The 10,697-nt window shown below is 34.3% G+C and overlaps 1 protein-coding gene across 1 annotated transcript; it reads right to left on the minus strand.

Moving 5' to 3' along the window:
* Positions 1-191: 191 nt before the first annotated feature.
* LOC7494138 (mitochondrial adenine nucleotide transporter ADNT1) lies at positions 192-5,605 on the minus strand. Its single transcript, XM_002320815.4, has 8 exons — positions 5,193-5,605; positions 4,274-4,322; positions 4,003-4,166; positions 3,300-3,337; positions 2,827-2,939; positions 2,433-2,546; positions 1,172-1,516; positions 192-520 (listed from the first exon to the last, which is right to left on the minus strand). Exons 1-8 carry the CDS (start codon positions 5,348-5,350, stop codon positions 437-439), a joined length of 1,065 nt encoding a protein of 354 aa, XP_002320851.2. The 5' UTR covers positions 5,351-5,605; the 3' UTR covers positions 192-436.
* Positions 5,606-10,697: the final 5,092 nt, after the last annotated feature.

The following is a 10,697-nucleotide window of genomic DNA, read 5'->3' on the forward strand; positions in this document are numbered from 1 at the left end:
TTAAGGCACGCTGTTAGCAACACCAGACATAACGCAAGTACAATTTTAGCATTGTTTGGGGATCTTTGCCATCCATCCATGCATGCACACAAAAGATAGGGGGGAGTTCAATTAATAGCCAGTGAGTGCAGAGCAAGCCTCAGAAGATGCTTTCAGCTCTTATGAAGCGGCGTACAATTGAAAATCATGAGTTGTCCCATCAACATGCTTTATTGACACATCATATGAATGAGAAGCTCAAGGCTAAGCTTGTTCTCAAGGAAACAAAGAAAGGAAAGGAGGGAAAATGATACATAAACACAGGTTCATACATGTTTCTAAACTCGCTTGTTTGTAAGAGAGCTGAAAAAAAAATTCCTAGTTTACCTTCTCTGTATGCCCTTGCCTACAAAAATACCACACTGGTTCAACAAATATCAGGCAGGACCCCAAGACTTTAGTCTGATATTCTGATTTCAACTCCTAAAACGTCTTTCACCATCTCGTATGTCACAAATGCAATTGCTATAGATGGGACTACCTGAAAAGGAAAGAAGAAATTAAATGGAATGCGAGCTCTTATAAAATTTCAAGAAAAAATTAGCAATACATGCACAGAACAAAGCTGCATTGAACTCAAAGAAGATTAAAAAAATCTAAACTATGCCTGTTCTAGGATTGATTTAAATAGCTTAACTAAATGCGTAAACATGTCATTAAGAACTCCAGTAAAATGTTTGCAAAACAGAGGTATTAAATTGATATGGTTATCATTGTCACTTATGCTACTAATGACTATGGTGGGAATTATTCTGTTTATCAAGGCATTCAGACATAAATCCTTATTTAGTAGGATCAAAGCAAATCAGTTACTCCAGAACCAACCAACCCATCCTATTTGGCAAAACAAAAAAATGTGGTGGGTTGCGATTCCTGATTCGGCAGCCCCACAACAACTCCATATAGTAGAGCATGAAAAGAATTTTAGATGCTTGACACTGATTCTCAAGATACCAAGATTTGTGAGGGGGGGAAATGCCAAGATAACAAGAAAGCCCTATGCAACTAACAGCCAACATTGGCTGTCTTCCCATCCTTGCTAAATCCTTCTTTTAGGAAACGATGATCAGGTGAATTTAAGGCAATCCTGAAAGTTATATACGAATGAAACACTGAAAATAGAATGACTCACCTTCACTGAATTGGGTACCAAACCCTTGTATAATGCTCCAAAGCCCTCATGCCGAACAGTTTTCCTGAATGTGTCAATCATGCCATTATACTCAAGTGGGGCCTTGCTCCTCCCATCACCAGTGACAATGGAAGCAGCATCTTTCCATCCCACCATTTGCATCCGTCGGCGAATAACATCAAGAGGATAAGCAACAGTTTGGCCAATGGTCCCCGCAGCAGCCCCACAAGCTAGCCTTGTAGTCACACTCAATTCAGAATCTTCCACTAGTCCAAATGGTCTAGCTTTAACCAACCAGTCCTTTAGAGATTCATACACTGCAAAGTTGAGACCCACATATGGAACCTGCCAACAAGCATCATAAGTAAAGGGTTACAGAAACCAATTTGATCCTCGGGTCACATAAGAGTTCTGATGAGTGATATTAACAGTACCAGCAAAGATGACATTACTTATTTAATATCAAAGAAATGGGAGAATGGGGGCTGTCTTCCCACATATCACCAAACAACATAAGAACACAATGCTAAATGCATAGGATTAAGCCCTAAAGATCCTTTGAAAAATATAAGAGAAATGAAAGAGAGAAGGGGAGAGTGAAGCCAAAGCATACATCATAGTTGCACAAGTAAAACTTGATCTTAGCAACACATAGCTCCCACATTCTCTCATCTAGTGCTAATAATACCAAGTATAAAGAAGATTGCATACTTAAATCATCAAATCAAGAGACTCAAAATAGTCTTTCCATCTAAGTGTGAAATACAAATATCTATGGTATATGCAGGCGTATAAATCATGATAGACAAAGCAATGTCTTTACTTTCCAACTTTAGACAAAGAAAAGAACATACCAGATCATCAGTTGCATGAAATTAAAATATATGTGAGCCAAAATACAATAAAAAAGATACCTTAAAAGGGTATCTTTTTAGAAATAAAACCTCAAAAGAACAAGCATTTTATGAGCAATGACAACATAAGAGAGAAATAAACTCTACAATAGAATAATAGAAATGATCTGTCAAAAAGGATAACCAAGAAAAGGGTGCTGCATACTATAGAAAAAGATCTCAAATAACATCTCCTTGCTAGCCAGAAGTAACACAATTATCCAGGGGAACAAAAATTCTACTGGGAAGATAATAGTACATAATCTATCAAAACAACCAATGGATGGCCTTTCCTCTATCTCTCTCTATGCTATCCTCACAGATTGAGAATGTTAATATGCAGTGTTATTTGGCAACTAATGACTTACAACTCCAATGACAGAAGGAAGCCAGCCCTTGTACAGAGCCCGTGGGCCTTCTTGCCGGAGCACGGTTGAAAGTGCGTGAAACATTCCTCTGTATTGATAAGGAGATTTATCAGTCTGCAAAGATGAGACAATGAAAAAATAAAACCTTATGTGGCAAACCCGATGCAGAGAACCCCAAACAGTCACAGAAAATAGTAGGGCACGTTAAAAAAAATGAGTTTTCATTTGTTCCAAGAAATTATTTTGTTGGTATAAATTTATTTCCGTGCCTTATTACATAGATATAAAATGCATTCCTGTGGCTTGAAATCAAAGTAAAATATTTTTTAGCATATACAACAAAGGGAAAAATCCTTTCCCCAGGGCTTTTCCAATGGAACCTCGGTGATCATACCTGTACAGTTAGCCTGCCGCGTACCATATCCATGGGATAAGTTGCAGACATGGCTATAATTCCTGCACATGCTCCAGCTCCAAGGCGTAAAAGAGGAGTGAGCTGAGCATCCTCTGCAGGAACAACAAGAGAAGGTCTCAGATAGCTCACGTTTTCTCTATTGAGTGTCATATATGTGAGAATACCAACAGAAAACAGAGATGAAAGATGACTTCTATATTCAAAATCACTAATAAGGCAAACCAAATCTCCAAACTCTGTTTCTCATTACATTGATCTGAAACTAGATGGACATGTAAAGGAACTATATTTTATTAGTAACGATTAATGAACAATATAATCCTGGCAGGGCTGCCTAATCTGAATAAAAAATTTCTGGCCCGATATAAAACTTTAGAAAATATCTGTTGACTGTAATGTAAATGCACAAAGAATATCTAAAACAAAGTGATGGATGACAAAGATTAACATACCGTTGCCAGTTTGCTGTTGATAGAGAGACAATATTCCCCTGTCATAAAGTATAGAGGACCCATCAGCATAAGAAAAAAACTCCACAAGTGGATTTTGCATAAATTAAGAATCATGAACGGAGGTGATTTCAAATGTTTGAAGAATGAGATGCAGGTTAAACAAGCAGTATGGTGTAACTGTTGGAAACTAAAAATCCCACACCAATAGAAATGAAGAAAGCAAAGCACTACATGTCTTAAGGAACCAACCACCAAATGGCTTAGGCCATTTTGGAGGAGATTGGTCCAGAAATTGACAATGAAGCCCAACCACACTCCAAGCCAAAAGGCACAATATGCACAAGAGCATGTCAGCCCAAATCTCGACAGTAACAGAAGTAATCATGATGGGCTTACTCTGTAATAAGTGTGTATGAGTAGAAAAAATCAGTCTCCTGTAAATATATTGATGAAAAGGAGAATAAAATGCCTAAATGCATTTTCTCCCAGTGTGCAATCAATTCTAAACCATTTGCACAGCTCATGTGTTTACCAGCAGTCAAAATCATATCCACAATGTGGAACAGACATAATAATTTCTTTCGCTTTGATGGATCAAAGCAAAATGAGGATCATTAAGAACACCAGCAAGTTGCCCTTCCATGTATTACAGATCTATACATTTTTTAAGACCAATAGAATTAAAATTTTCAAAGAATCATACTTAGAAGCTTGCTCATAGCTGAAGAACTTGACTGCTGAATTTGGGACTATACGAGCACAGTTGGTACCGTTTCCTTTGAACAATCCACGAAAACCCTCAGTTCTCCATATGTATTTTAACCCTTGAATTGTTCCATTGTATTTTATGTTGTGTGGATTTTGAACCTGCAAATCATAGGAATTAATCAATGCAAAATTTACTTGTGAGCACATGCTCCAATGGATGTGAATAAAATCATATTCAATGGATGAAAAACAATGGGAGATCTAACCTGTAGCAATATTTTCAACCTCTCCAGGGGAGCAACAGCAGTGCGAGACCTGAACACACACGCAATCATTTCAGTTGGAGAAAATTCAATGTAGCAACACCAGAAACAGCAAAAATCATAAATGGTGCACACACATGCATTCAAGGGTAATCCACACACAAACCCTGCTGGTCCACACACACACACATTCAAGGGTAACCCTGTGGTAACAAAACCTTACACAACATCTATACCACCATACATGATAAAAACAAAAACCATCTTGCAAGTGTGAAAGAAACCAGTCATTTATTTGCAAAACAAAACAAATTAGATATAAGTGCGACACAAGTCCTAAACAAAACTTGAAAAAAAAATAATGGATTTGAAATAGATATTCTAATTACGACTTAATTTTCCACATTCACTGCATTTGAAGTGGAACAAAGAGGAACAACTCCTTGCTCGAGAAATATCATAGAAAAGGTAGAGACTAGTGCATCTACAGTATTGCAAGTTTTATGCTGGTTTGATGTCTGTCGTTAATCAAAACACAAAATCATCAAATTTGTAATATTTCTAATTTCTTAACATTCTTGAAAACCAAACTTTCAAATCCTAACACGTGACAGTGTCACAGCTTTTTGTGTCCTTGCTGCTTCGTATAGATTGATCTCTTTTAGAAACTTCATTTTTTTTATCATTTCCATTTCTCCTCAAATATTTTCACTAAAATTGAAAATTGAAAAAAATTACTGAAAAGGATGGTTTTCAATAAATAATTAGCACAAGAAAGAAGCTCCAATTTCCAGCTTCTACCTACTACAACAATTCCTTTACAAGTACTCAAATAATATTAAATACATTCACATTATTGCAAAAAAAAAAAAACAATGAAACTAACTAAATAGTAATGGCTAAAAAAGAAATGAAAACTCACACTCCACCAGCTACACCACCGGCGACAAGAGACTTGCAGATACTGAGAATTGCATGGCTAGGAGCTTTGACTCCTTCTCTAGCAAGCTTAGCTTCCTCCGCCAAATTGACAATGGTAGTCACAGCCGATTCGCTCGTCTTCACATCCTCCGATGCCATCGTTCAATCACCAAAAGAGAACCCTAATTAATCAACTCTGTGAATTAAAAAGATCTCGGATTCTCCGGCAATCAATCGGGTGCCGGGTCGGATCTTAATTTTGCTTTATTAATTTAACGAATAGCCAGACTCTGCATCTCTCTCTGGAATGACGGCTCTTGAGAAAAGTGAGAGAGCTGAGGTCCCGAGCTTAGAGCGAGTGGGGGCGTACGTGTGTGACGACGGGTTTTTGGTTCTAACTTCAATTTATATCACTGTGTTTTTTCTTGGTTTCGTTTGCGTTTGCGATTTTGTTTTAATGTAGGTTTAAACTTTTATGTCGAGAGTGGTTAGTCCGAAACAAAATAAAAAATAGAGACAGTAAAGATAAGATAGTAAAAGAGATAGAAAATAAAATTTAGTTGGGTAGTGATATATATAATAAATAAAATATAAAAAAATTATTTTATTTTTAATATATATTATTGTTAAATTTGTATATTTTAAAAAATAATTATATATATATATATATATTTTTTTTTTTCTTTATTTTATATCGAGTCTTGAAATTAATAATATTATAATAATGTTACAAAACTAAGACTGACTCGACAGGTTGACCTAGGAACAAGACTGATTTGAGTTTAAGAAAAAATAAAAAAAGCATTGACTCGACTTGACCTATTTAAAAACACAAGTCAACCTAGAATAAAACACGAACCAAAAACCTTTAAACTTTTTGAAGAAAAAAATTGGTCAAAACAAGGTTGCTTTAATTTTATTTTTTTAAAATGTGGGTTAGCCAAGTTAACCCTCCCGGCCTGTGACCTGAACCTTGTCTCGAGTCGACTCTCAAAATAAGTTTAAAAACTATGATAATAATCATTTTTATTTATATATTGACTTGGGTCAACCCATGTTAACTCTCTCGACCCGTGACTTGAGTTGTGTCCAAGTTGACCTTAAAGCCGGGTTTTTAAAACTATGATAGCAACAACTTTTATTATTACATTAACCCGATTGAATCTTTTAATCTGTAACCCGGGTATTGCCTCAGGTTGAACCCTGAATTAAGTTTTAAAACTATGATAATAATTACTTTTATTTTATATTGACCCAAGTCAACCCAAGTTGACTCTTTTAACATGTGACTCGAGTTTTACCCCGAGTCAACCTCCAAGTCAAGTTTTAAAACTATGACAATAACTATTTTTTGTCTTTATATTGACTGGGGTCAACGATCAACCTCACTCGTGCCTTGAACCTTGGCCCGATTTGACCCCCAAATCGAGTTTAAAAACTATGATAATAACCATTTTTATCTTTACATGTTTTAGTTAAATAATTTGAATTTAAGAGTTTTTTATAATGATATTTTATAAAATAATAAATATTGTCTCAGAATACATGTTCTCTTTGTACTTTCTATTTTGAAAGTACATAAATTGACTCTAAAATTGTCTCAGAGACAGTTTTGTTTTTTTTTTATCTTTGTCTTTATTTCTTCAACCAAACACATTTTGTTTTCGTTGTCTTTGTCTCTTCTATCTCATAATTGTAACTAAACACTATATATTAGTTGTGGTTTAAGAAATTAAATTTAAAAAAATATGTGCTTTGAAAAAATTGCTATTAAATGAATTTTTGTGTGTAAAATAAATTAAAAAAAACAAGTATTTATAAATAAAAAACATATTATTTTAACTTTTACAAAATCAAAGTTTCAAACATGATTATGTATGAGACCCTTGTAGAAAGCAGAAGTTATTTGACTTAACCAAGCTGTTTTTTTTTTTATTATTATGCAAAAAATAAAAGTTATCATAATATCAAATGTTTAGTGTTTGTATTAGTTGTTGTAGTCATTGGTAAATGTGAAGTAATATTTGTTTTTGTGATTTAATATTTAAAGTGTTTTTCAAATTATTTTTCGCTTAAAAAATATTAAATTAATGAGATTTTTGTTTTTTTATTTTAATTTGATAATATAAAAAAATTAAAAAGCATTTTTATAAAATCACCTGATAGCATTACAAATCCCACACTCACTGGGTTGGTAAGCACGTGGAGAAAGGGAAGATTTTGTGTTTTTTGGAGGATTGAGAGGCAGGTGAAGTGGTCCAGTTACATCTCATGGTGTAGGATGTGTTTGGTTCACATTCTCGTGAGACAGGATGAAGACCCCACAAAAAGAGTAAAAGTTGTCAAAATCTATTACCAAGGCTGTGAAAGTATTCTTTATGATTACTTGTTCATCTTTTTATTTTCTTTTATTGATTCCTTTTTTAATTACAAACTATTTTTGTTGTGTAAAAATGATGCTCATGCGTTGAAATGTAGTAAAAAAACATAAAAATCATGTCATGACAAAACAAAAAAAATGATGAAAATACCTAGATGCTCCTTAACAATTCTAAAATTACGAATGAATTAGTTTAAAAGATCATTTTACCCTTTAAAAAAACAATTTATTATGAGTTTTTTCAAGAGAAAAATTGTTAATTCACTATTACAATCCACATCAAATAAAGTTATTTGTACAATGTTTTTCCCATGTATTTTAGCTTTTTTTTTTAATGCATCATTATGTTATTAGATGCTTCTATATGGAACGGAAAAAAATCATTATGTATTTATAAATGTTTAAAACAACTAATTATTATTTAGTTAGGTTATCTTGTAGTGCTTTTGAGATATTAAGCGACCAATAAATACTATAATATACTAAAAATATTTTATTTATATTAAATAATCTGTTACTTGTTAATTCCATATAATAGGTATGCATGTTTTTTTTTATGAAAGTGATTCTCTAGTTTAGAAAACTATATAAGATGAAAATATATACAGACAAACAATTTTAGTAAAATCAATTGTCACACCTGGGACATCGTAGCGCCTAATTAAAAATATTTAATTAGAAAAGAATAAATTATCTGACATCTCATTTTTTAGAAATAAATATATAGTTTAAGAAGTCACCACCTAGTATTATGGTCACTATAAACCTTAACTGATCAACATAGATTCTATAGTACGAGACTGATTATGTAAAAAGAAAGATGTTATCACCCCTTAAACGTACTATCTGAAGCAGACTGCATTGCCAGTCTTGTCTAAAATTGCTAAAAAAATGTTTTTTTTTATTCTTCATATAATATTCCCGACTTTAACGTCGTGAACATTTATCACAAATATTTTCAACTCTGATGTTGGTAAATATTATAAAACTCAGAAAATGTGATATTCATGACTTTGACGTGAATGAATAAATTTACAAAAATTAGATTTTAAATGAAGAAAAAAACAACTTTTCTATGTCTTTTTTCTTCTTCTTTTTTACACTTTTTATTATTTGCTCTTTTTTTAAAAAGAAAAAGAAGCATTCCTTAACATATTTACATTTAACAGAAATGGTTAGCAAATTGAGTATATAGTAGAAAAAAAAATAAAAAAAAAATAATAAGTGTAAATGGCTCACAAAAAAATCAACACAGGTCTCCAAATATTTTCAGGAATTGTTTGATATAAAATAGGGTTTGTTTGATCAGATATCAAAATAAATATGAAATAAAACACATGAACAGGATATTAAGGTGTGTTTTGCCAAATACACTCATGATAAACATAGTCTGGGCAAGATGAGTTAGGCCCACTCGTTTTTTTGGGGGGTTGGGCCTAATCCAGCCAGCCCGGACCGGTTACTGGTTCAGACCAGTAACCGGTTGGGCTGACTTTCCCGCTGGCGTGTGTGAACTTAATCACACACGCCTGCTACAGTCGGTGGTTAATTAAATTGTGAAGAGAGGGAAACCAAAGCACTTACCTCTGCAACCGGATGCCGCAGCTTGAAGATGGTGGCGTAGCGTTGGAGAGCTTTCCTTCTGCTCTTCCCCTCGTTCCTCTTCTCTGTGACCTCTTGTTTCCTTTCTTGTCTCTCTTTTTTGTTGTTTTTGGTTTCTCTCTCTCTCGGTCTCTCTATCCTCTCTGCGTCTTCCCCCTGTTTTCTGCTCTTTATTTTCTCTCTTTTTCGTTCTGTTTCTCGTCAGAAAAAATCCCTCCCCCTTTGTTTTCCTGCCTTTTCCTCTGCCTTTTAAAGGCTTCCCTGCTGCTTATATCCCCAGGACCATGATAAGGCCTAGGGACATTGTGCTTCGGTCGGATTGGGGCACCAACAGTCGTGCCCATGCCGGACTGTTGGTGGCGGTTTCCTCGGCCTGCTAGCGATCTCGTGGCTGGGGAGGGACGTCGGCTGAAACGGGGTCCGACCTTTGGTCTTCATGTCATTGCCTTGTTGGGGTTGTGTGGCAGAATTTCCCTTTTGCAGGTGGCGTCCGCAGCTTCCAGAGGAAGAAGAAGTAACCATAGTTTTCAGACCCGTCCAGGTACAAGACCCGGGTTCCGGGTTTTGACCGGATCACCAAGTTTTGACTGGATCACCGGGTCGTCCTGGTCAAATTTTTTTTTAAATCAAAATGATGTCGTTTTAGTAAAAAAAAAAACAAAAATCAACTGGTTGCAACCAGGTCACATCGGGTTTTTTCTTCCCCTATTTTTTCTTGAACCCGACCCGGTTCCAACCTCGAGTTGGCCGGGTCCCGGGTCGACCCGCCAGGCCGGATTTCAAAACTATGGAAGGAACGGTGCCTTTGAAATGGCGTCGTTTCAGGTTGGGAACAGCAAATTTCAATGTGATCCTTAAGTTTCAACATTTATGATTATACTCGTGGGTGAATTGTAATTAGACCCTTTTATTTCAGTGCTATTTATAAGATAACTCTTTTTTCTAATTTAATCAATTTAATTCTTAATCAACCCCGACTTTTTAATATTTATTCAATTAAGCCCTGGGTTGATTAATTAACTAATTCAAAGTTTAATTAAGTTCCCAAACTTATCAATTATTCAATTAAACTCTAAAATTCCTTAATTAAACTAATTCTAAGCTCAATTAAGTCTCCAAACTTATCAATTCTTCAATTAAGCTCCTGATATCATTAATTAAAACCCATTCAAAGTTTCATTAAGTCCCCGAACTTGTCATTTCTTTCCATTCCTACCAAAATTAACTTTCAAAATTATAATTTCAACCTGATTAACCCTTAAAACTATCAATTTGCGTTGTCTTGACCCAAATCTCAAATTTTCTTTATTCATTCTAATTTTTCCATTTCATTTTCCTTTTATTTTATAAAAATAAAAATAAAAATAAAAAATTGGGTTATGACATCAATGATAAAAGAAAAAATATATATTTGAAAGATAACTATGTAAAATTGTACCTATGAAACATAGTATGGGGTTTGATCTAATTCAAGGCAAGGATCATAAATTGGTTGGGTCAACTCCATCTAATTTTATCATAAAA

Source organism: Populus trichocarpa, chromosome 14 (genome assembly GCF_000002775.5).
Source record: "Populus trichocarpa isolate Nisqually-1 chromosome 14, P.trichocarpa_v4.1, whole genome shotgun sequence".
In the NCBI taxonomy this organism is placed as follows: domain Eukaryota; kingdom Viridiplantae; phylum Streptophyta; class Magnoliopsida; order Malpighiales; family Salicaceae; genus Populus; species Populus trichocarpa.

What these genes read in the sequence shown, in the direction of transcription:
- LOC7494138 (XM_002320815.4), bottom strand. Translation starts at nt 5,350, where the DNA reads ATGGCATCGGAGGATGTGAAGACGAGCGAATCGGCTGTGACTACCATT. An exon ending in TCAACAGCAAACTGGCAACG is followed by an intron (nt 2,940 to 3,299) that starts GTATGTTAATCT and finishes TTGTTCCTGCAG; the next exon opens with AGGATGCTCAGCTCACTCCT. An exon ending in GCGGCAGGCTAACTGTACAG is followed by an intron (nt 2,547 to 2,826) that starts GTATGATCACCG and finishes TCATCTTTGCAG; the next exon opens with ACTGATAAATCTCCTTATCA.